The 26,692-nt window shown below is 43.6% G+C and overlaps 2 protein-coding genes across 9 annotated transcripts in view; one reads left to right on the top strand and one right to left on the bottom strand.

Moving 5' to 3' along the window:
* Positions 1-5,978, top strand: part of GABBR2 (gamma-aminobutyric acid type B receptor subunit 2) — a 370,642-nt gene extending 364,664 nt beyond the window's left edge. Inside the window, exons 18-19 of the mRNA XM_069576091.1 lie at positions 624-741; positions 3,421-5,978. Of these exons, the coding sequence (XP_069432192.1) occupies positions 624-741; positions 3,421-3,586 (284 nt within the window). The 3' untranslated portion in view covers positions 3,587-5,978. The remainder of the gene's footprint in view (positions 1-623; positions 742-3,420) is intronic.
* Positions 1-26,692, bottom strand: part of LOC138433434 (uncharacterized) — a 92,535-nt gene that overhangs the window by 65,491 nt on the left and 352 nt on the right. For all 8 annotated transcript variants that reach the window (XR_011254305.1, XM_069576101.1, XM_069576099.1 and 5 more), the window contains exon 2: positions 931-1,038. Coding sequence is in view for 7 of the 8 variants with exons in the window: in XM_069576101.1 (XP_069432202.1) it covers positions 931-989 (59 nt within the window). In the remaining variant the exon portion in view is untranslated. The remainder of the gene's footprint in view (positions 1-930; positions 1,039-26,692) is intronic.

The following is a 26,692-nucleotide window of genomic DNA, read 5'->3' on the forward strand; positions in this document are numbered from 1 at the left end:
CCTTCTTACTGCACAAATTTGGGTTAGTTCCAACTTTCTGATATTGTAAAGGATGGTGATTTAAACATCTTGTATATATCGTCACACAGATTGTTAACTATTTCTTTGAGATAGTTTCTCAAAGTGGAAATTCTGAGTAAAAGAAACATACTTTTTCAAGTGTTTGATACTTATTGACAGTACCTCCCAGAAAGATGATGACCGTTTATACTCCCACCAACAGTTCACTATTATTATTCTTTTCAGTCTGTGGCAGTCTTGGAGTTCTTTTCTCTTTGTCATTACATCCCTACCACACTCAAGAAGAGAACCTTCATATTAGAACCTCTCATTACTAACTTATGTTACCTACATTGGTCAACTTGATTCCCTTTTTTCTTATAGAAAAGGAGGTCCCAGGGCACACCATCCACCTCTCCAGCATGCCGTGTCCATCCCTGGATGGGAGCTTCTAGGCTCCCTGTCTTGGGCTCAAGAGAGCAGCTCAGGGCCCAGGGCTTAGAGAACTCAGGGGAGGTGGGCTCTTCTGCATTCTCCCTTCTTGGGCAGTATCCTAAAAATGGATACATTGTTGATTTTTTTTAATTAATAGAATTATTGCAATATTGTTGTTCTGCATTCAGATGGGGGAAAGGCCATTTTAAAAAATCACCTCGATCAAAATCCCCAGCTACAGTGGAACACAACAGAGCCCTCTCGAACATGCAAAGATCCTATAGAAGATATAAACTCCCCAGAACAGTAAGTACCTTCTCCTTTGGAATTACTGCCAGAGTACTGCACAAGAGTTTACAATTGGCACCATGTTTTCACATGCATTACTTTATTTGAACTCTGTGGTAATTTCATGATACAGATCAAATTACAATGCTTATTTTACAGATAAGAAGACTAATACTCAAAGAAGCGAGGTGACTTGCCAAAGCTTACCAGTTGCCAAATGCAAGGGATAGGGTTTGAACTTGGGTCTGTCCAATGTCAAATCCCATGTTCTCTTCCTTTGTTGGGCTTCCCAGATGGCTCAGCAGGAGACTCTACCTGCAATGCAGAAGACATGGGTTTAATCCCTGGGTCAGGAAGATCCCCTGGAGAAGGAAATGGCAACCCACTCCAGTATACTTGCCTGGAGAATCCCATGGACTGAGGAGCCTGGCCGGGCTACAGTTCATGGGGTCACAAAGAGTGGGACATAACTGAACCAACTGAGCAGGCACACAGCCTTTGTTACATGTAAAATGAATACATTTACTTAACACTAATTTACTGAGACCTCTATGTATCAAGCACAGAAGTGAAGAAAACAAATAAAAATCCTTCCCTTCATGGAGTTTACCTTCTATCTGGCAAGACAATAACTTAACAAAAAAGCAAACCCCTGTATGTAAATGATAGGTGCTTTGGAGAAAAATTAAGACAGTATAATTTTACACAGGGAAGTCAGAGCAGCCTCAGTGAGAATGTGACGTCTAAGCAAAGCCCTGGACATCTCTGGCAGCTTTGTCCCCACTGGTAATTTTTAGTTCTTCCCAGTTTACGGCAGATTAGAAGCAGCAATTAGAAATGTCAACCCTGAAACTTGTTCCATAGGAAGTGACAACACGGGGGGAGGAGCCAGCAAAAGGAGCCCATTCACCAACTGCAGTGTCATTTGGGGCCATGTAGTCACAGAGTTAAGAGCCTCTCAACCCACTTAGCTCCAAGGCCTTGAAGCTGACAGGTCCAGTGTAATCACTGATGGTTACATGGCATTCATCAGTGATCTACCTACGGGTTCCATGCACTAGAGTGCAAGCACCTTGAAGGTAAGCTGTAAGTCCTTCCGATGTCCCTTGGATTGAACACAGCTTCCAGCACTAAATTAATGAAACAGCAAACAGGATCCTAGCAGACAGCAGAGCGCGTGGCTCCGACAGCAACACACAGATCCCATGCTGCTCAGGATGCTCAGGCACAACACCCTTTCCCAGGTCAGGGTCATTCTCCAGCGCCCCACTTTCCTGGACTCTTGCCCATACTGATGACATTATACAAATTCAACGTGAATTTCAAAATGAGGTCTCCAACACACTAATCTCTCATGAGCACTTGGGAGACACCATTCTGGCCAGCAGCTCCTTAGGGAGCGGGGGTAGCACTGCCTCTGGCTCCATGCATCTCAGAACCCCACCAACACCCTGCCTACACACCAGGTGCCCCTATGAGTTGATTTACCGCCCCATAAAGCACTGTCTTTTCAACAGAAGAAGCCCCACCTTCCCCGGTTCTGGTTGTTTCTGTACCCTTTCCTCATCTTTATCATGGGAATAGCAGTACTTCTTTTGCCTAGTGGCTTCTGTGAAGGTCTAGGGATTTTCCCACCTGAGTGGCCTGTGGGACACAAGGAGGCCTAAGAGTTCAGGGAATGCAGCTTCCCAGATGCCGTGGAGCATTGTACAAGACGCAGCAGAGCAGGGCATCAGTGGCCCGTGCACACCCCCCAAAGCAGGCTTCACAACAGCTGAGGTGACTCTGCTGCCTACTGGCCATGAGGACTAATGAGAAGGCAGGCAGAAGGGCAGGCAGTGAGCAGGGAGTCTCCACTCCTCCTCTGTCAGCCTGCTTACCCAGCCCCAGGTTTATTTTTTTGACTGCATTTCTTGGAATTTGCCAAGGGTTCTGGGGGCTCAGAGGAGGAAAGAGCTCATTTTCTGGGGGGAAGGGGAGAGGGTAGTACAAAACAGATGACATTTAAACTGGACCTTAGAGGGAAAGCAGAGGAAGAGCTTTCTAGGCTGGGGAAACAGCATGTGCAGAGGCTTGGGAGACTGACCATCAGCAGGGTTTTAGGGGAAACTAGCCACAAGAGGGTAAAATTTTTGGTGGGAGCAGGTAGAAGTTTCACCTGGAGAACCTGGCAAGAAGCAGATCTTGGGGAGCCCTGAATGCCCCATTCCAGTGTTGGAAAGAGTACACTAGTCACCAAAGAAGCCACAGACCAGGAAGGAACCTTTTGGAATTGGCCAGCATCAGGGGCGCCAATGAGCAAGGACAGAGCAGCTGAGAAGCCTTTCAGGGATGGAACCCAAAGCCAAGTCCATTTGCAGACTTGCAAGAGTAGAGAACTGTCTGTGTTTGCAGCAAAGCCCTGTTCAAAGGGCAAAGTCTTGTTCTTAGGAAGCACTGGAAGCTCAAGAAGCCTGCCTCCTCCCTGCTTACTGTCACCGTGGTTATTGCTGGGCAGCAGTTGGCACAGGTAGGCCTGCATTAAACACCTGCCAGATAGGTAAGTGACTGGATGACAGGAAGGTCAGACCCTGGACTGAGAGAGAACTGCACTCCTAACATCAGCCTCTTGGCCCAAGCGAGTCCAGGGGCCTTCCTGGTGAGCACAACCAGCCAGTGTTCACTAACACTCCTCCCTTCTTTCTCTCCCTGCCGCAGCATCCAGCGCCGGCTGTCCCTCCAGCTCCCCATCCTCCACCACGCCTACCTCCCGTCCATTGGAGGCGTGGACGCCAGCTGTGTCAGCCCCTGCGTCAGCCCCACCGCCAGCCCCCGTCACAGACATGTGCCACCCTCTTTCCGAGTTATGGTCTCGGGCCTGTGAGGGTGGGAGGCCTGGGGCCAGGGCCTCCCCCAGGACAGAACCACACAGAGCAGAAGCAGCTGCTGCAGGAGCACTGTCAGCTCTGGCTGTGGAGAAGCTGGCGCCACGGCTGGCCTTGTGGGACTGCTCAGATGGCACGCGGTACACAGGATGGGGGCACTTGGCACCTGACCTCGCGCCTTATTTGTGAAGTTTTTATTCTTTCACAAAGAAGAGGAATGGAAATGACCTCTTCCTTCATGTCTGCAAAGGAAGAGGAGCTAGGATATTTGAAACTTTGCAAAAAAAAAAAAAAAAAAAATCCTAGACAAGGAGAAAGTCACTAGAACTCCAGCTAGAAGTCACGGAGTGGCCCTGAGCAGCCTTGAGAAGAGGCGAAGGCTTCTGGAGAAACCGCCTCTGCCTCTCCACACACGCCACTGGCTGTGGCCCCCCAGGCCAGCCCTTCTCCCCCTGGGGAAGGAGGCAGGCAGGGCAGCCAGGCCTCCAGCGGCCAGTCCAGCCAACCCCAGCCTTCCTGGCACAGGGAGTCTTGCGGGAAGGGGGGCCGGGCACAGCTCTGTGGGCCGAGGGCTGGGGTACCGGAGTAGGCTGACTCACACATTAACACAATAACACCCATTCCGGGACCGTGGGGATTTAGGGCACGTCACTGCAGACACTCTGCAGCATTCACCCACAGTCGGCCATGTCTTTGTGTTCCTATCAGGTGCTCCCCATAATAAGGGGAGCACCTGAGCTAATCACAGAATGTCCGTTCCCAGCAAACACGATAAAGAAAGATTGTGCACTTTAACCTCTCTCATCAGGGCCCAAGGGCTGGCTGGGGTTTTGTTTTGTTTTTTTCCACTGACTTTGTTTCTGACCAAAGTGAATCAGGGGCATCTGCTAGAGAACATCCCTGTAGTCACGGGGAGAGTGTTGTTAGCTGAGTGCTTCCCTTCCCTTCCAGAAGGTGGCCTTCATCCGGACAAGCTGGTGGGCTCTGCCCTTGTTTGGGGGGGTGGGGGATGATCAATCAGCATACTGATTCTCATTCATAAAATCACTCTTCCCTTTTAAAGGAACCCCAAAGAGCACCGGCCTGGGAGTGAGATAGACCTGGGTTCAGGCCCTTGCTCCACTGCTAACTCCTTCCATGACCTTGGGCAGGTCTCTTGTGTCTCTCTGAGCCTGTTTCCCCTCACAAACAAACTGGGGTTGAAATAACACCCGTCCTGCCTACCTCACAGGGTCGCTCTGAGGATCAAAACATGATCTTGTCCAGAAAAGCTTCCTACCGATCAGTGAAGCGGCCCTGACCCGTGAGGTATCAGGATGACCATGACCTTCAGCCCTCAGGACAGTCAGGGCTGCGGCCCAGAGAAGCACCCAGCACAGCCCTCTGCCAGGATCCACCCAGCTGGAGAGGGGCTCCCGATGACTTTTGTGACATTCCTAGACAGGTTCATTCTCTGCTGAAGAAAGGCCTGAATGACAATGTCCGGGACGTCTGCACAACTGAGCAGTCGCTCAACTCCCTAAAGAAACCTAATGGCAGCTTCAACAGGCAGGCAATAATCTCCCAGACCACTGAAGTCAGGAATACAGCGCTGTCACCACCAGGCTTTGACGAAAGGGCCCATGGGAATCTCAACCATCGCCAACATTTCAAAACACCCTATTTCACGTAGCATAGCATTCCCCTCCCCTCCCCCAAAGAGAGGTTATGGAGGAACGTAGCTTTTAGGGGGAAAAAAAATGTTAACACATCACAGGTCAAGTTGAAGTCGCTGTCTGTTTAGGCACTAAAAATTGGTGTTGTCACTCACTGTGTATTACAGTATTTACTTGCTTTCTTGATTTACCAAACCAGATTTAATTTAAAGGATCACATTTAATTTTTCAAGGGGAAAGAGACAATTCATTGTACATAATGTATACACACACACACAAAAACAATACCTGTAGAAATATTAATCCAGCATAGCAGGGAAAAAAAAAACAAAGTATCGGACAGTCGGAGGTGAGTGTGTGCATCCGTGACCCGTTGTGACTCCTGAGCGTGCACAGTCTTCTAGATTAACCCACACAGTACATTCTCTGTCTTAATGATACTGTAGGTTCACCTGATTTTTTTTCAATTTCCCCACAAATAACAAGACCCACAGAAGTGACTCTAGCTATTAAATGGTTCTGTTCTTTTATATGCAGCAAACACACCATACATTTCCTAAGAGGCTTCAGCCTGAAGGTGTTTTCCAATGAACGTTAGTGCACAAATGCTTTAAATTAGACTGGAACTGCCAGAATCAAATGTAAATGAGGAGTTTCTCGTACCCCTATTGCATGGTATCAATTTTTAATAAATTGTTGCAAATTTGTTTTTATGAATAAAAGGAAAAAAACTGTCTTTAATGCCTACTCTTCCCCAAATGCAGGTCAGATCAGGCCATATCCTTCTGCTCAGAAACCCGGGGGGTAACTCTCGGCGAGTCTGTCCAGCATGTCCCTTCCGTCAGACGCTGCCGCTGCAGACAGGAACAGAGCAGTCCTACTGCCTTCTGGTGATAGGTCCTGGGGAGGGAACCTGACCTCAGCTGGGCCAGTAAGTCTCTTTCCAAGGCAGAGAAGTTACCCACAGAAGAGAAAAATGAAGCCAGCATAGAGAGAAACAGGATCAAGAGAGGTGTCCTGATGGTGGTGTCCAAGCACCGAGTCAGCTGTTTCTGAAGGACAGCAGACCCCTGGAGCTCAGATTGTCAGTTCTCTCAATGAATCACTCTTCTGCCTAGGTTAGTTCAAGTTCAGTTCCCAGCAGTTGCCACCAAAAGGTTCCTGACCAGTTTAGAAGCCTCACTGCCTCCCTGGCCCTGACTCCCTCTCCAGGCCATGACACCCTGTGGAGATCTGGTCCCAAGCTCCTTCCAGACACATTACCCACCTCCCCCTGGGCCCTACAGGCTGTCCACACTTCCTTCACCACACTGGCCCTCAGTCTACAGCTCCAGCTCAAGTCCACCCTATCCTTCAAGGTCTCATCCTAAGTGCCCTCTTAGTTCCCTCAACCGGAAATGTTCTGCTGTCTCTCTCCCACCACACTGGGTACAGGATCATGCTGGCCCTTCCTCTCCACCACAGACCATAAGTTCCACAAGGATGGGAGGTACGTCTACTTCTTCCATGTCCCCACCTCCCCCGGCATCAAGCTCTCTCATTGGCTCAGAACAGTCCCTGACGAGGCTCCTGCAGAGTTGAACATTGTGGCTGAGGCATGTCCATATTAGTTTCCAGGTCTGGAAGACTAAGCAAGGCCAATGTGGCCAAAGCAGGCCAGGGAGGCCTGAAGCCATGTGGCTGGGTGAGAGTCCCCAAAATGGGGGGCTGGACCCACAGACTTCACTAGAGGGCTGGATCCAGGCTGGAGTTTCCTAGTGCACAAGATCCTCAGTAGTGAGCCTAAGGATCAGGTCTCCTGAATCCTGGCCACCTTCTACACAGGCCTCCTCTGTGACACAGGATGGTCAAGGGTGTGGGACAGGTCCAGCAAGGTTATCTAAGGTCACTGAATGAGTCATGGTGAAGGCAGGGACAGAACCAGAATCCTGCTTAATCCACCTTCTCTACCTGATCTAGACTCACAGAAATTAGGAGCTAAGAAGAACCTTAGGGGTCAGCTTGTCCAGCCCCTCACTTCACACACGGGCTAAGCTGAGGACCAATGACAGGAGCCAAGGTCAAGCAGACAGTCCTGAGAGGGCAGGCATGGAGCCTGGATTTTCTCACTTTGAGATCCAGCTTCTTCCTCACACTTGACCCAGAACAACCACAGCAGGGAGACACTGCTCCACCACCTCAGGTTATTGAGAAGTCTTCCTATTTCCCCACTAAATACAGAATCAACTGAAGAAAACTTTAGCCTTTCCTCCTAACACTTCTGAAAATTCTCACGGGACTGAAGAAAACGCTCATCACCATCATCAGTAGAGTTCTTCATGCCTTGCTTGGCCTTGGGGAGCAGCTCTGCAGTAACTGAAGTCTAAAGGAAAGGACCCAAGAATGGTGGGCACCTCATTCTTTCATTTAGGGGTCTCTTCCCTGATGGCTCAGATGGTAAAGCATCTGCCTGCAATGCGGGAGACCCGGGTTCTATCCCTGGGTTGGGACGATCTCCTGGAGAAGGAAAAGGCAACCCACTCCAGTACTCTTGCCTGGAGAATCCCATGGACGGAGGAGCCTGGTAGGCTATAGTCCATGGGGTCACAAGGAGTCGGACACGACTGAGTGACTTCACTTTCACTTTCTTTCACTTTGACTTTCTTTGGTTATGACTAGCTTGTTTCTGAGGTAAAACTAAAATAAAGACTATTTCTGAGCCTCAAAGAGAAGCATTCCGGAGTTGAAGCACTTTGAGAAAATGCTGGTTGGTAGTCTCATTACCCTGTGCTGTGGAGACGACCCTGGGATGATATGCTCTCAAGGAAGGTGGGAAAGGTTATCTAGAAAACACTGAACCTGGGGCACCAGCCAGAGCCCTGACCTTCCAGACTGTTCTCCATGCTCAGCAGTCTCCTCCTCTCTAGAAGAATCCTCATGGGATCTGACTCCAGAGGCTCAGAAGCCAAGGACAGGGAGAGAAGGTGGTGCTGGGTTTAAAAAAAAAAAAAAAGAAGAAAATGCACCAGTAGTCACTGGCTGCTCTGCCTGTCCAGCCCATTCCTGCCCCTACCCTGGCAACACAGCTCTGTTTGTTACGGAAGGAGAGAGACCTATGGGAGGGACCCTGGAGGAAGCATCCTTGCTCCCTTCCCTGGACACAGAAAGAAAGTGAAAGTCACTCAGTTCTGTCCCAACTCTTTGTGACCCCATGACTATACAGTCCATGGAATTCTTTAGGCCAGAATACTGGAGTGGGTAACCTTTCCCTTCTCCAGAGGATCTTCCCAACCCAGGGATCAAACCCAGGTCTCCCGCATTGCAGGCAGATTCTTTACCAGCTGAGCCACAAGGGAAGGCCAATTCCCTGGACACAGAGATTGGCTTAAAGATGTGCTCATTACCTAAGCCCAGCCAATCAGAGCCCTTCCAGGGTTTCAGCCAGAGTTTAGTCTCAAATCTTGCCTTACAACTGGAGAGAAATGAAAAAAGAGAAACTGAGCTCTGACATCATCTGGGCTCAAGGATCAGCAATCCCTAAAGACATACTTGCCTTTGAGGCTCTCTGTTGTCTGAAACTTTGAAAATTCTGCCCCCCTCTTCTCCCTTAGCTATGAGGAGACATTAGGAAAATATATCCGTTCCCATACCCACCACTAAGCAAGGAGGGCAGGTAAGGGGAGAGGGGGCCTTAGAAGCCTAAGAAGACTAAGGAAGGCCCAGTGTGGGTCAGGCTGTGTAGCCCAGAAAGGATGTCCTCTGCCTATGCCCCATCTCCCTGACTGGTTACACCTTACTTGGTCCTGAGCAGTAGGGTCTCTGAGGTTCTGGGCATTAATGATTAACACAGTCTCTTGAAGAGAAGATTAGTCCCTACCCAACCTGTAACCCATGCCCTAAACCCCTGCCAAGTCCCATAGCCTCAGTCACGACTGGTCTAAACTCTTATGGGCCTGGGTGGGTCCTGCCTGGACATGACTATTCACCATCTGGTTCCTCCAGGTCCCAATTCCAAGGGCTCCAAACCCCCAGAGGGCATCTACTAAGCCCCTGCTTTTTGTCAGGGCCTGTGCTGGGAACATGGGAGCAGCAGTGAACAGGACACAGGTCTCACAGAGTAACGGGGGAGCAGGTGCATAAAGAAGAAACAAAGACAGCATGTAATAAGCTCAAAGTGGGGAGCTCAGAATGGGCAGCCAGAGGATGCTTCCTGGGGAGTGTAAACCTCCCTACAGGTCTGCCTTCCTGGGCATGTGATGGTATAGTTGCTTCCGAGAGTCCAATACTTAGCTTAATGTTCTGTTGTCATTTTGAAACTCTTAATAACTTTTGAACGAGAGGCCCAACATTTTCATTTTGTACTGAGTCCCACACATTGTGTAGCCAGTTCTACACCTAGACCTGAAGATGAGAAAGAGCTAGCCAGCAAAAGAGGGAAGGGAGAGTGGGGATGGTGTGGGAACTGGTCGTCCTACTCCTGCAGAATGCACACACCTACTGGGGCTGCTGGGGCTGCCCCTGAGGCTCCCCATTTAGGCCGACTGGGTTATCCTATGTTAACCATCTACACTGGAATCCGTGTGGCCTCCAATGCCGGAAGGTTCAGACAGCATTCATCCTATGTATGTACAATGACATGGGTCACAGATGAAAATCTTCAGATCTGGGTGCAGATTTCTACTCCCCAACTCATCTGGCTAAGTAGCTTTGGATAATTCACTCAACCTCTCTGAGCTTCTGGTTCCACATCTGTAAAATGGGCATATCTCACCCAAGGGCTCATGTAGGTGAAAGTGCTTTGTAAGCACTAAGCTGATATTTGTTTTATTCCCAGACAAGAGGAATGTAAAGTGAAGAGCTTCAATCAGTGCAGGGTGCAGCCCACAATCTAACTCCCTAACAACAGAATGCATCTTGGGAAGGACGTTCATTGTTAGGGAGACTCTCTTGACAACAGGTGGGGGAGAAAAGTGAGATTCTGAAGACAAGGCTAAAATAGAGACAGGGGAACAATTCTATTTGAAAGGACTAGAAATTTAGGAGTAGAAGGAAAGAGAAAGGTGAGAGAGGAAGAGGGCAGAGTAGCCAAAAGATCTGGAAGAACAGAAGCATTAAACATTTGATGTCAAGTCATTTTGTTCAGTCACTAAGTCATACCCGACTCTTTGGTCACCCCATGGACTGCAGAATGCCAGGCTCCCCTGTCCTTCATTTGCTATAAAATAAAATCTCCTCTACCCTCCCCTACACTCTCTCCCACAAAATACCCCTAAACCTTCGGTAAAGTTTACTATACAAGTAGAACTCTTGGGAGTTTTGGGAGTTTTAGTGGACATGAAAGAAAGGGACAAATTCTATGTCTGGATGGAAGTCAAAGTAGGGATAAAAGAAGATGCAGAGGGGAAAATAATCTCCCTGCACAAGCAGAAACAGGGAGCCAGAGGTTAGCATAAGTACAAGGTCTGTGGAAATCCACACATGTACCAGAAAGGCATTGGCCTTTTCCAGAGTCAGTTATGGTAGGGATGGGAAATTTGGATTAATCCCCTCTAGATCTCACAAGGCAGTGTAACCCCTGCTGACATCTAGGTTACATAAGTAACAGGGAACATTTTATCCCTTAGAGCCATCTCAAAGATCCTGACTGCAAAGGCAGAAATCCTAGAAAGTAGCTCAGTCGGTAAAGAATCTGCCTGCAGTGCAAGAGACCCAGGTTCGATCCCTGGGTTGGGAAGATCCCCTAGAGAAGGAAATGCCAACCCACTCCAGTATCCTTGCCTGGAAAATCTCATGGACAGAGGAGCCTGGTGGGCTGTAGTCCACGGGGTCACAAAGAGTCAGGCGCGACGGAGCGACTAACACAACACTAACACAGCCAATAACACTGTGGTCAACTGGATCACAAAATCAAGTCCACACACAAAGCTCTGGTGGGGGTTAAAACTGGAGAAGCCACCAGCCTGCAGACTGGTGGTGGTGAAGAGCTGTCAGTTCGGCAGGCTTTGATTTTGAGCTCATGCTCAAGGTCTCTGCTCTGGTCCACCACACCCTAACTGAAGAATTGAGCCCTCCACCAAGAGGAAAAACATTTGCTTTCCCTACATCTGAATTCCAATGCAAAAGACCTAGGGTAGTACTTGAAACCACAGGGATACCTTTTTAAATGCATTAGGTAAATTTATTAGGACCAATAAAAACATCTTAACAACACAGATTTAAAAGAATAAAAGAGGTTTTGCTGAAAAATAAGTTGCAGCTCTTAACACAAGCACAGTTTACCAACTGTTCCCAGGCATGTCTCTGAGTTCAGCCTGCCTGGTGTGATGACTCAATTATCACACTGCTTTTCTTTATTTAAACTACTGTGAAAACTTCATTTATTCAGCACACTGTAATATCACTTGGCCTTCACTCAACTCTAACACATCACTTCTCTATTAAATCCACCTTTGTTTTTTTCCCCTGAGCTACTGACAATCGTGGGGCCATCCAGATAATACACACAAATCGAATGGTGATTGAGTGCTGATGCTCATTAAGCACTAGGCGAAGGGCTTTGCTAGCATAATCTCACCTAGATCTCACGGGGACCCCAGAGTCGGAACAATTATTGCCACACTTTTGCAGCTAACGGCACTCAGGCACAGGGTGTGAGTGCTGCCCTGTATCACACAGCTGGGATGGAGAGAGAAAATTTGAACACATCAGTCCAATGCCGGAATACACCCTCTTTATACTTTTTAAATAGCCTCGGGGCTTCCCTGGTGGCTCAGACAGTAAAGAATCCACCTGCAATGCAGGAGACCTGGGTTTGATCCCTGGGTTCGATCCCTGGGTTGGGACGATCCCCTGGAAAAGGGTATGGCAACCCACTCCAGTCTTCTTGCCTGAAGAATCCCCATGGACAGAAGAGCTTGGCAGGCTACAGTCCATGAAGTCACGAAGAGTCAGGACATGACTGAAGCAACTGAGCACAGCACAACAAACAACCTCAACAGAATTAGCTGGATTCAGATGACCCAGAATATACCTATTTAATTTGTTTTAGATTATCTTAAAATGAAAACACAGGTAAATCTATTTGTGGTTACCTCCCACAAGAAGCCTGGCCTAATCTCACCCACCACGGGGCAGACACCAGAAGCAAGAAGACGTACAATCCTGCACTTGGCAGAAAGGAGTCCACAAATACAGAAAGTCGAACAAAATTAGATACAGAGAAATATGTACCAAACAAAGGAACAAGAGAAAACCCCAGAAGAATAAGTGAAGTGAAGATAGGCAATCTGCCTGAAAAAGAATTCAGAACAATGATGATCCAAGATCTCAGAAAAAGAATGGAGGTACAAAAAGAAGATACAAAAAGTGTTTAGCAAAAAGCTAGAAGATTTAAAGAACAAACAGACATGAACAATAACTGAAATGAAAAATACACTAGAAGGAATCAATAGCAAAATAAATGGGGCAGAACAAATAAGTGACCTGGGAAACAGACTGATGGAAATCACTGCTGTGGAACAGAATAAAGAAAATAGAATGACAAGAAATGAGGTTAGTCTAAGAAACCTCTGGGACAACATTAAGTGCATCAATATTCACATTATAGGGGTCTCAGAAGGAGAAGAAAGAAAGGACCTGAGAAAATATTTGAAGAGATTTTAAAAATGTGAAAAACTCACTGACATGTGAAAAATTCCCTGACAGGGCAAAAGAAACAGTCACCCAAGTCCAGGAAATGCAGAGTCGGAGGCAGGGTAAGCCAAAAAGGAACACAGCAAGATACATAATAATCAACCTGACAAAAATGAAAGACAAAAAAAATATTAAAAGCAACAATGGAAAAGCAATAAATAACATACAAAGGAATTACCATAAGGTTATCTGCGGATTTCTCAGCAGAAATCATGCAGGCCAGTAGGAAGTGGCACAATATATATTTCAAGTGATGAAAGGGAAGAACCTACAACCGAGAATACTCTACACCCAGCAAAGCTCTCATTCAGATTCAACAGAGAAATCAAAAGGTTTACAGACAAGCAAAAGCTAACAGAACTCAGCACCACCAGTCCAGCTCTGCAACAAGTGCTAAAGGAACTTCTCTAACAACTCTTCTAGAAACAAGAGAATTAAAAATGGAAAAGCCCACCAGTAAAAGCAAACATACAGTAAAGATAGGAAATCATGTGCATACAAATATGGTATCAAAGCCAGCAAGGTTTTGTACTCTCTCATGAGGAAAGTACAAATGTAGAACATTGGAAATGCAGTTGAGATTAATAGATAACCAACTTAAAACAATCTTGTATCTATACAGACTGCTATATCAAAATTTCATATTTTGATATAATATCAAAAATTTCATTTTTGGTTAACTGCAAACCAAAAATCTACAACAGATATACACGCACTCAAAAGAAAAAGCAATCCAAACACTCCTTGATGGTAAAGGAGTTCCCTGGCAGTCCAGTAGTTAGGACTTGGAGCTTTCACTGTGTTGAGCCTGGGTTCAATCTCCGGTTAGGGAACTAAGATCCCACAAGCCACAAGGGCACAACCAAAAAAATAAAAGAAAAAGAGAGTCATCAGATTACAAGAGAACAAAAGAAAAAGGGAATTAAAAAAAAAAGCTACAAAAACAAATCCAAAGCATATAACAAAATGGCAACAAGAACAAACATATCAATAATTACCTTAAACGTAAATATAGTAAATGCTCCAACCAGAAGACAGAGACTGGCTGAATGGATACAGAAGCAAGACTCATATATATGCTGTCTACAGGAGACTCACTTCAGATCTAAGGATACAAACAAAATGAAGGGATACAAAAAGGTATGCCACGCAAATGGAAATGAAAATTGGAGTAGCAATACTCATACCAGACAAAACAGACTTTAAATAAAGTCTGCTATATGAAGGACTTCCCTAGTGGTATAGTGGTTAAGAATCTGCCTTCCAATGCAGGGGACGTGGGTTCAATCCCTGGTTGGGGAACTAAGATCCCATTAGCCACAATGACAGAAGTCCACACACCACCACGAGAGAAGCCCACGTGCAGCAACAAAGACCCAATGCAGCCAGGGAAGAAAAACCACAATGAGATACCACCTCACACCAGTCAAAATGGCCATCACTAAAAAGTCTACAAGTAATAAATGTTGGAGAGGGTGTGGAGAAAAGGGAAGCCTCTCACACTGTTGGGAGGAATGTAAACTGGTATAGTCATTATAGAAAACAGTCTGGAGATTCCTCAAAAAAACTAAAAATAAAGTTGCCATATGATACAGCAATCCCATTCCTGGGCATATACCCAGACAAAACCCTAATTCAAAAAGACACATGCACCCTGTGTTCACAGCAGCACTATTTACAATAGCCAAGGCACGGAACCAAGACACGGAAGCAACCGAAATGTCCATCAACAAATCAACGGATAAAGAAGACGTGTTACATATATAAGCAATGTAATATGACTCAGAAATAAAAAAGAATGAAACAATTTCATTTGCAGCAACATGAATGGACCTAGAAATTATCAAGTTAAGCCAAGTTAGTCAGAAAGACAAATACCATTTGATATCACTTATATGTGGAATCTAAATTACCACACAAATGAACCTATCTATGAAACAGAAATTCAGAGAGAACAGACTTGTGATTCCCAAAGGAAGGGAGGTGGAGGAGAGAAGGATTTGGAGTTTGAGATTATTAACAGTAGACGCAAACTAGTAGCACATATAGGATCGATAAACAAGGTCCTACTGTATAGCACAAGGAAGTATATTTAATATCCTGTGATAAATCAGAATGAAAAATATTAAAAAGAACATATATATATATGTATAAAACTGAGCCACTCTGCTGTACAGTAGAAGTAAATTCAACACTGTAAATCAAGTATATTTCAATAAAATTTAAAAAAAAAGAAGAAACCCATGCATTGAACCCCTTCCCTCACAACTTCATGCTACAATGGCTCACCCAATAGGGGGAAATCCATATAACAATTCTACCTAGACTATTTCTTGAAACTAGAGAAAGTGTCTCATGCACATTTATCAAAACTCAAGCAGTCTGCACTGTATGGGAAGGGAGAAAATCCAGGCCACCCTCTTCCCACTGTTTGTAAAGGTTACTTCGAAGTAAATTCTAACTTAGCACTGGGAAAGCATGGTGGAATGCTACCAGAATTTCTGATTTGATTTTAGAGCCTCCATTCTGAGTTCAAAGGGCCACCAGATGTGAGGCTGTTGTCTTAATGCAGGGCCTATACGAGTTGTGATTTCATGTGATTTCTGCAGAGCAGGCCCAACATGCATATTCACTCACTAATCACTTCTGACCCCATACATAGAGCATGAAGGGTGGTAGAGTGGGGACTGTTGGTCAAAAGTAGAGGAGGTAAGAAAGTGTAGAGTTCATGGAGCAAAAACCATCGCTTTCCCATGCCCTAGGGAGCAGGGTGGGCATTAGACAAGTTCTCTTACCCCTCTAAGACTAGGGGCACCCAAAGTATTTGTACATACCTTCTCCCCTTCAGCAATAAAGGACTGGCAACACCTTTTATCTGAAAACTTCAGAACCATTGGTCTGTCCAATGCCTAGAGCTGGTGCTGCTGGAGTGTGGAGAAAGGGGCTGGAAAACATGGCCCAGCCTGAGGGCAGGAGGAGGGCCAGGGTGGCCAGCAGCACTCCCATAAAGTGGATTAAAATGGGATATAGGTTTCCCATGGGTTGAATGGACACTGAGGAAGGTTGTGGGGGTTTCAGCTATCTTAAGAGAGGCTGAGGAGAGAGGAGAAGGCTGAGCTTCCAGAGTAGGCTTCTGTATCTCCTTCTGTTCTCAGAGCATCTCAGGGTCCCAGGGTAAACCCCTATCATCTTCAAAGAAACTCTTTTCTCAGTAAAATCCTTCCACTTTTCCACATGGCTTTGCAAAAGTGAGATCTTTCTTTCCCCATTCTCTGATGAACCCAAAATACGTCAAAGGTGGAAGATAGGACTCGGCAGGACAGACGTCCCTATTTGTTTGGCCTCTTGGAGATCAGTTACAAGGTGTGTACAAGGGCTGCCTTACCCTCATACCTGCAGTTCTCGTCATGAGGCTTCTGGACAAGCAGGTCTAGAGGACAGGAACCAGACAGTGAGGCCTAGAAACCATGTCATGTCACAGCTGAAGAAAGACGGCAGCAGTGGGGAAGCCCGGCATGACAACTATTAACTCCTACGGGAAGTCATCATCTAGCAAAGATGTATCTTACTCCTCATCTCTACAAATGGACAAAGGAGGACAACCTGCAGCCAGTTCAAAGAGACAGTTTCGGTTCAGCAGAGAGCCTCATGAGGAAGTGGCCACTCTCCGGAAGTGTTCAAATAGGGAGGCTAGAGAGGGAATCTCTATATCAGGTGAGAAGTTGGAATGCTTAAGCCCTTTGTTTGGAGATTGCAAACTGATGTCATGCATGTCATATGGGACAAACAGATGCACTTGCTCTTACTAGTACACTGTTTGCCTTCAGAGTGTTTTGTTGTTGCTATTGGAAACAGAGCTGAGCAGAGGTGCCCCTTTCCACAGATCTTATGTTCTTTAGCTCACCATGGCCAGCACCGCTCCCCACTCTACCCAATATCACAGCCAAGTGTCCACTGACATTTATTACTCTGCCCGCACTACAGGGTTTTCCCCTTGTACTCAACCCACTTAACCCATGTATATTATTACTTGCCTTTTCTCTGCAGGTGAGTGATCAAGTGACTTTAGCTATATTCTATTAACTCTCAACCTTCATTTGAAACAGTAGGATAGAGCTATGTTATCTCAATTCTCCCTCTCTCCCTGTGCTCCCAAAGATTTGCAGCGCATGTGAACAGCACAGAAAAACACCAAATAGCTGTTTGCACTCGGCCCTGGAGCGAGATTCCCAATAACCCAATGGAAAGGAGAAAGGCAGCTCCTGAAATGTGCATGGACTAATGAGTCACGCACTCATTACCATGCACACCACCTCCAGGACAGTGGCCATTTATGTTTTTCAGTTCAGTTCAGTCGCTCAGTTGTGTCTGACTCTTTGCGACCTTATGGACTGCTGCACGCCAGGCCTCCCTACCCATCACCAATTCCCAGAGTCTGCTCAAATTCATGTCCATCAAGTTGGTGACGCCATCCAACCATCTCATCCTCTGTCGTCCCCTTCTCCTCCTGCCTTCAATCTTGCCCAGCATTAGGGTCTTTCCCAGTAAGTCAGTTCTTCACATCAAGTGGCCAAAATACTGGAGCTTCAGCTTCAGCATCAGCCCTTCCAATAATATTCAGGACCGATTTCCTTTAGGATTGACTGGTTTTATCTCGTGCAGTCCAAAGGACTCTCAAGAGTCTTCTACAACACCACAGTTCAAAAGCATTTACATTTTTAAAGAAACATTATTCCTCCTTGAAGGAAGACTACCATCAGGTTGACTACCTTTTAAAAAAGAGTTCAGAGCATCCTGTTAATGACCAGCAATAAATAAAAAAACTATCTTATCTGCTAGACTGGAATAAAAATTAGATATTTTGGACAATGATCTGGATCAAATGAATGTTGAGAGGCCTACTAGCTCAAAAAACCTACGATTCCTAAAACTCATACTAATAATAGTAGCCAACACTTACTACATGCTTTCTATAGGCCAGACACTGTATAAGCACTTTAGGTGGTTTATCTCACATGTAATAACACTACAGAATAGGTATTAAGATTATCCTTAGTTATAACTGAATCACTTTGCTGTATACTTGAAACTAACTCAACATTGTAAATTAACTGTACTTCAAACAAAAAAAAATACTTTTTAATTTCTTAAAAAAGATTATCCTCAGATATACAGAAGAAGAAACTCAGGCACAGAGAGGTTAAGTAACTTGTCCAAAGTCACACATCTAGTGATGATAGAGCCAGAATTTAAATCCAGACAGTCTAACTCCAGAGATGCTAAAGAAGAAATGATGACAGTGCCACCAAGATTTGATAGTTAATTTCCCATAGAAATTTCTTTTCCCTACCCATTAACTGATGCGGCTGCATTTCAAGCCCACCAAGAACACAAAACACAAGAGGTTCATATTTTCTGGTTTACAAATCTGTGAAAATTAAACAAAAAATACTCTCACACATTATTTGATTCTTTAAAATATAAAACAATTAAAAAGGAAAGTTTCCTTGGAACTGAAGTTCCTTTTCCAGAATTTGGTTTACATTCACAATTCGAAAGGGAATATAAAATAAAACTGTTCAATGTCAGGTCATTTCTTTCAAGAGTCTACAACTAAATGCTGTGCAGTGTGTGCTGGACACATGGAACTGAGTTTGCAGTATGTTCAATCATGCAAAATTTGATCAATGTAGTGGACTTTTGTTATGTTACAGTGACCCTGCCAGGGAGCTGGGAAGCCTATCTTAACTTCTGAGATCATGTGACATTATGAAGTATACATGCAAAACTAAACATTGTCTCTCTGTCTGCCTACTTCAATATTTTAATAGGAAAACTGTCAATGAGAATCCTATTTGAAAATGACTTGCGTGTTTAAATAAAACTAAAAAATAAATTTAAATAAAATTCCCTTAAAATTATGTATTTGGGAAAACTAGACAGCTACATGCAAAAAGAACCAAACTGGAATACTTTCTCACACCATGCACAAGAATAAATTCAAAATGGATTAAAGACTTAAAAAAACATAGGCAGTATGCTCTTTGACATCAATCTTGGCAGCAATTTTTTTTTTTTTTGACGTCTCCTTAGGCAAGGGAAACAAAACCAAAGTAAACAAATGAGACTACCTCAAACCAAGAAACTTTTGCACAGTGAAGGACACTATAAACAAAACAAAAAGGGTGCCAACTGAATGAAAGAAAATATTTACAAGCAACTTATATGATAAGGGGTTAAGATTCAAAATACACAAATAACTCATACAACTCAATATTTTTTAAAAAAGCAATCTAATTAATAAATGGGCAGCAGAGATCTGAACATTCTTCCAAATAAGACAGATAGATGGCCAACAAGCATATGAAAAGACGCCCAATATCATAATCATCACAGAAATGCAAATTAAAATCACAATGAGGTATTACCTCACCCATAGGAATGGCTATTATCAAAAAGATAAAAAATAGAAAGTGTTGGTAAAGTTGTGCAGAAGAGAGAACCCTCATGCACTGTTGGTGAGAATGTAAATTGGTGCAGCCACTATGGCAAACAGTAAGGAGATTCCTCAAAAAATTAAAAAGAACTACCATACAATCCGGCAAACACTAATTTGAAAAAAATACGTGCACCTCTATGCTCACTGCAGCATTATTTATAATAGCTAAGATATGAAAGCAAGCTAACTGCCCATCAACAGATGAATGGATAAAAAAGATCTAGCAGATACACACAATGGAATATTACATAGCCACAAAAAAGAATGAAATCTTGCCATTAGTGACAACACAGATAAAGCTAAGCCATTATGCTAAGTAAAAAGGGTCAGACAGAGAAAAGTAAACACTGTATGATTTCACTTATATGCAGAATCTAAAAAAAGAAAAGTGGGACTTCCCTGACAATCCAGTGGTTAAGTCTCCTAGCTTCCACTACAGGGGGCACAGGTTTGATCCATGGTTAGGGAACTAAGATCCTTCATGACAGGTGGTGTGGCCAAAAAAATAAACTAAATAAAACAAATTAACAAATATAACAAAACAGAAACAGGGTTTTTGAAACAGATGCAAAGAACAAACGGGTGGTTGCGAGAGAAGAGGGGGTTGAGGGAGGAGAGAAATAGGTGAGGGAGATTAAGAGGTACAAATTTCCAGTTGCAAAATAAATGAGTCACAAGAATGCAATGTACAGTCTGGGGGATATAATCAATAATTATTTAATCTTTGTATGGGGACAGAGTATAAATAGATTTACTTCAGTGATCATTTTGAAATGTACTGAAATATCAAATCCTACGTTGTGTATAAGAAACTAACAGTGTCTTAAGTCAATTATACTTCAAAAACAAACAAACTCATAAAGAGAGATTAGATTAATGGTTATCAGAGGTAGGGTATGGGGAGGAATGGATGAAGGAAGTCAAAGGTACAAAATTCCAGTTATAAGATAAATAGGTACTAGGGATAAAATGTCCATGATGAAGATAATTAATACTGCTGTATGTATGTTATATATCAAAGTTAAGAGAGTAAATCCTGAATATTTTTCCATTAAATTTTCTATTTAATTCTGTAACTACATGAGATAATGGATGTTCCTAAACTTATTGTGATAATCACTTCATGATGTATGTAACTCAAATCATTATGCTATACACCTTAAATTTATTGTGCTATAAGTCAATTATATCTCAGTAACACTGAAAGAACAAAATCATAAATGTATTTAAAAATAAAAAGTGTCAAATAAACATTAGTTCTTTGGGCTTATTATCAATTGAAAATATTACTCAAAAATAAATGTTAGACATTATATGATGACGTTTTCCTGACCAGAAAGCCTAAAATTTTTAAATCATATTTTAAATAAGATTGTACTCCTTCCTTAATAAGAGAACTGAAATTGTCCCAAAGTATTAATAAGTAAAAAAACTCAATACTGAAGGCAACTCCAAATTACTTAAGAAAAAATGTTCATTAGTGCATGTAATAAGCCCTTATATTTTATACAAAGAAATACATGATTTTGTTAATAGAAAATCCGTTTCTCTATCCTTCACTAAAAAACAGGCTGAAGGAATATGTAAAATATATATCTTTTAAAGATGTCAAATTATTAACCATCCTGTCTAGGATATATTGTGGGGAAAAGGGAACATTATTTAGTACCTCTTTTAAGCCCTTTGGGGCTTCCCTTGTGGCTCAGCTGGTAGAATCCACCTGCAATGTGGGAGACCTGGGTTGGATCCCTGGGTTGGGAAGATCCCCTGGGGAAGGGAAAGTCTACCCACCCCAGTATTCTGGCCTAGAGAATTCCATGGACTGTACAGTCCATGGGGTCACAAAGAGTTGGACACCACTGAGCAACTTTTACTTCACTTTAAGCCCTTTAGCAAAAGAGCCTGTTCAGTTCAGTTGCTCAGTCGTGTCCGACTCTTTGCAGCCCTATGGACTGCAGCGCGCCAGGCCTCCCTGTCCATCATCAACTCCCGGAGTTTACTCAAATTCATGTCCATTGAGCCGGTGATGCCATCCAACCATCTCATCCTCTGTCATCCCTTTCTCCTCTTGCCTTCAATCTTTCCCAGCATCAGGGTCTTTTCAAATGAGTCAGGTCTTCGCATCAGGTGGCCAAAGTATTGCAGTTTCAGCTTCAACATCAGTCCTTCCAATGAATATTCAGGACTGATTTCCTTTAGGATGGACTGGTTGGATCTCCTTGCTGTCCAAGGGACTCTCAAGAGGCTTCTCCAACACCACAGTTCAAACGCATCAGCTTTCTTCACTGTCCAACTCTCACATCCATACATGACTACTGGAAAAACCATAGCCTTGACTAGATGGACCTTTGTTGGCAAAGTAATGTCTCTGCTTTTCAATATAGTGTCTAGGTTGGTCATAACTTTTCTTTCAAGGAGCAAGCGTCTTTTAATTTCATGGCTGCAATCACCATCTGCAGTGATTTTGGAGCCCAAAAAGATAAAGTCTGTCACTGTTTCCATTGTTTCCCCATCTATTTGCCATGAAGTGATGGGACCAGATGCCATGATCTTAGTTTTCTGAATGTTGAGTTTAAGCCAACTTTTTCAGAGCCTGGAACACCTAATATACCCCAGGACAGTACACCACAAAGGCCACAAGGTGTCGCTTTCTGACAACCTCTAGCTTTGCAGCAGACACTATTCTTCAAAGGGAAGGATGTTACTAAATTTTGAAGGGGAAGAAGAGGAAGGATGTTACTATATTTTGATGCAATAACCAGACGTGCATCCACTAGAACACACAGCAATTAATGCATCCAGATTAACAGAAGTTTCCCTCTAATATCCCTAAACCTAAAACTTAAATTTATTTTTACCGTCTTCATCTTCTTTTCCCCTGGAGCAACCCAGAGCATGTTTTTTTGTTTTTTGCAACTTGAGGGATCCAAGTTCCTTGACTGGGGATGGAACTAGTGCCCACTGCAGTGGAAGCACAGAAGCCCAACCACTGGCCCATCACGGAATTCCCACCATGAGCATGTTAACATTACTGCAGATTAGGGATACCAACCCCCAAATTTTCCAGTTACTTTTTAGTCTTCACACTCAATGGGATGCCCTGAGGAGGAATTGTTATCCTTACTTTACTGATGAGGAAACCAAAACCCAGAGAGTTTATAATGGGCCAATGAAAATTCCAGTGACCAGGTTTCCCGACACACACCACCCCAGCTGGGGCCTGTAACCCTGCCTTTCCTCCATCCCTCCACGTGGAAGTGTTTGGGAGTAGGGTTCCACTGTTCAGCCTTTTAGAAACTAATGTAAAATACTTTATATTAAACTGATATGAATTTTCAGCTATTTATGTTTATAAAATAAAGTTTCAGAGGGTTTTCATGGCTGCTCTAATTCATTATGTACTGTGCCTGTGATGGGTTTCCAAAGAAACTCTCTGTTGTTCAGGGAATGTATTAGTTTGCTAGGGTTGCCCTAAAGAAACCCTGGGCTTTAAACAACAGAAATTAATTTTCTTACAATTGTGGAGGCTAGAAATCCACCATCAAGGTGTCGACAGGGCTGGTTTCTTTTGAGGCCACTCTTCTTGGTTGGTAGACGGCTGTCTTCCCCAGATCTTAGCACTCGTGCATGTGTGGGTGTGCACGTGTGTGTTAATCTCTTCTTATAAAGACATGAGTCAAACTGGAATAGGGCCCACCTTACTGACTTCATTTTACCTTAATTATCTCTTTAAAGGCCCTATCTCCAAATACTGTTGCATTCTGAGATACTGGGGTTGGAACTTCAACATATGAATTTAAGGGTGACAATTCAACCTGTAACAGGATGAAAAAGTTGAGAAACGTGCAATACCCCTTCCAACTCTTTACCCATAAGAATGGCAGTGCTCTAGTCTATGTCCCAAGATCACACGAGTAATAATCATTGGCGCTAGAATTCAAATACTGGAAGTCCATATGACACCAGTGACTAAGCATTCAAGCTGAATATTGATAAGCACAGCTTTTATTGTCTTTAACTTCCTCCACCAAATAGTTCATAATGGCAGCTACTTTCCTTTTTACCCAATAGCTATTTAGAAAATTTGTTTTTACTTCCAAGAGATTAGATTATTTCATTAACTTTGTTATTACTTTCAAATTTTCATGACAAGGTATTTGAGGGCACGAAATCTTTCTAGATAACAAAAATGTCTTTTTGACATGGAGCATAATATAAAAAAACTAAGTAATCCCAATTGATTCAACCTTATCATTGCATTCTGATCTCTGTATCTTTGTTTTTTTGTGGCTATTTTCCAGCAAATCTCACAAAGGCTAAAAGTGGTGTGCTAAAATCTCCAATGGTAATCGTAGTATTTCCAAGTTTTAAATGGTATGAATTCTACTATATAATCTACCATCCTGTCTGTGGTTTACTGCCTTTTGCCTCGAGGTCTTCTTTACTGAGTTTTAATTAGTTAACATTTACTGTGTCCCACCCTCTGTGCTTGTAGTTTCACACAAATTACTTTAAAACCAAAGTAACTCTAGCAATATTGATCATGTGGATCCAGATTTATGGAAATTGGACTTTATACAGTATTGAAGAAAAATACAGATTCATGTTGATGTATGGCAAAACCAATACAATACTGTAAAGTAATTAACCTCCAATGAAAATAGATAAATTTATATTAAAAATAAATAAATAAGCAGGGTGACAATACAAAAAGAAAAATATGGTAATCCAAATCCTGAAAGATAACGCTATGAAAGTGCTGCACTCAATATGCCAACAAATTTGGAAAACTCAGCAGTGCCCACAGGACTGGAAAAGGTCAGTTTTCATTCCAATCCCAAAGAAAGGCAATGCCAAAGAATGCTCAAACTACCGCACAATGGCACTCATCTCACACGCTAGTAAAGTAACACTCAAAATTCTCCAAACCAGGCTTCAGCAATACATGAACCGTGAAATTCAAGATGTTCAAGCTGGTTTTAGAAAAGGCAGAGGAACCACAGATCAAATTGCAAACATCTGCTGGATCATGGAAAAAGCAAGAGAATTCCAGAAAAACATCTATTTCTGCCTTATTGACTATGCCAAAGCCTTTGACTGTGTGGATCACAATAAACTGTGGAAAATTCTGAAAGAGATGGGAATACCAGACCACCTGACCTGCCCCTTGAGAAATCTGTATGCAGGTCAGGAAGCAACAGTTAGAACTGGACATGGAACAACAGACTGGTTCCAAATAGGAAAAGGAGTATGTCAGGGCTGTATATTGTCACCCTGCTTATTTAACTTATACACAGAGTACATCATGAGAAATGCTGGGCTGGAGGAAGCACAAGCTGGAATCCAGATTGCCGGGGGTAATAACAATAACTTCAGATATGCAGATGATACCACCCTTATGGCAGAAAGTGAAGAAGAACTAAAGAGCCTCTTGATGAAAGTGAAAGAGGAGAGTGAAAAAGTAGGCTTAAAGCTCAACATTCAGAAAACTAAGACCATGGCATTTGGTCCCATCACTTCATGGCAAATAGATGGGGAAACAGTGGAAACAGTGTCAGCCTTTATTTTGGGGAGCTCCAAAATCACTGCAGATGGTGACTACAGCTATGAAATTAAAAGACACTTACTCCTTGGAAGGAAAGTTATGACCAACCTAGATAGCATATTAAAAAGCAGAGACATTACTTTGCCAACAAAGGTCTGTCTAGTCAAGGCTATGGTTTTTCCAGTGGTCACATATGGATATCAGAGTGGACTATAAAGAAAACAGAGCGCCGAAGAATTGATGCTTTTGAACTGTGGTGTTGGAGAAGACTCTTGAGAGTCCCTTGGACAGCAAGGAGATCCAACCAGTCCATCCTAAAGGAGATCAGTCCTGGGTGTTCATTGGAAGAACTGATGTTGAAGCTGAAACTCCAATACTTTGGCCACCTGATGTGAAAAGTTGACCCATCTGAAAAGACCCTGATGCTGGAAAAGATTGAGGGCAGGAGGAGAAAGGGACGACAGAGGATGAGATGGCTGGATGGCATCACCAACTCAATGGACATGAGTCTGGGTGAACTCCAGGAGTTGGTGATGGACAGGGAGGCCTGGCATATTGTGGTTCATGGGGTCACAAAGAGTCAGACACAACTGAGTGACTAAACTGAACTGAATCAGAAAAGAAGGGAAATCTGTTCCTAACCTGGCAGTGCTAGTCCTTGTAGGCAGTGGCACAAGACATGTAAGGGTCCCTGGAGGAATAACCTCTGGAGCAACCTCTACCAACGCTGGTAATGGGCCCTAAGCCTGATACCCAACTGGAAGGAATTACTAACCATACCAGGAACCAACTCATAGAAAGGTACACCTGAACTAAATTTGGATTTTATTGCTTTCATTCCCCGCTTTGGCTGGAACAACAGTGTAATTAACATATTACTGATTTTGTAACTGAAAATTCGGTCCTCCTTCCCAATGCAGACTGAGGATAATGAGAAGGTTCTGAGGATAAAGGAAAATGAAATTTATTGATTTGACAGCAAATGAGGACAGTAGCAGACTAACTTCCTGAAAATTACCGTCCTGCCTTCTGGGGAGAAACCAAGAGTATTTAAGGAAAGTCTTGAGACTGGGGTTAAAAGGAACAAGCAAAACTAGCAAGAAGGCCCGCCAGCATTAATCAGTAACAAAAAATGCAAACTTAGTTCCCAGCAATGCAAGGGGAAGACAGGAAAAACAGTTTTAGAAATCATCTACCAAAACAGTTTTAACCTTTCGGCCCTTTTACAGTTTTACAGTTCAGGATGTTACTTCTTCATTAGTTTATTAAGAGACATTACCCGGTATACTAGTGACCTGGGAAATACTGTTATTATAAATTTTAATTTCTGCAGTGAGCCTCTATTTAAAAAAATTACTGTACTGGCAAAGACAATCTCAGTCTCTGAGCATAATTTACCCGGAAAAATGAGAATTTTGTTAAGGACTGCAGAGAAAGAGGAGCTAAGAAAGGTCTAGGACACCGTGATGGCTCGAAAGAGGTGGACAGAAATGGGCTCTACAGCCCAAATGGAGGGATGCGCCTAAGGCAGGAGGGAAGGGGAAAAACTTAAGGTCAAGTGGTAGAATGAGACATGAAGTTGAGCGAGTTAGTCAGGGCCTAGGTACACATTTGTCTGTGTACACAATTTGCTGAGTCCAACCCTCGTCAGGCACCGAGTTCTGTCAGGGCAGCAGCCAGACCCAGGTAACGCAAGCAGACAGAAAAGGAGGCTGGGACAGAGTGGGGAAAGGCC

Source organism: Ovis canadensis, chromosome 2 (assembly GCF_042477335.2).
Source record: "Ovis canadensis isolate MfBH-ARS-UI-01 breed Bighorn chromosome 2, ARS-UI_OviCan_v2, whole genome shotgun sequence".
NCBI classification, from domain to species: domain Eukaryota; kingdom Metazoa; phylum Chordata; class Mammalia; order Artiodactyla; family Bovidae; genus Ovis; species Ovis canadensis.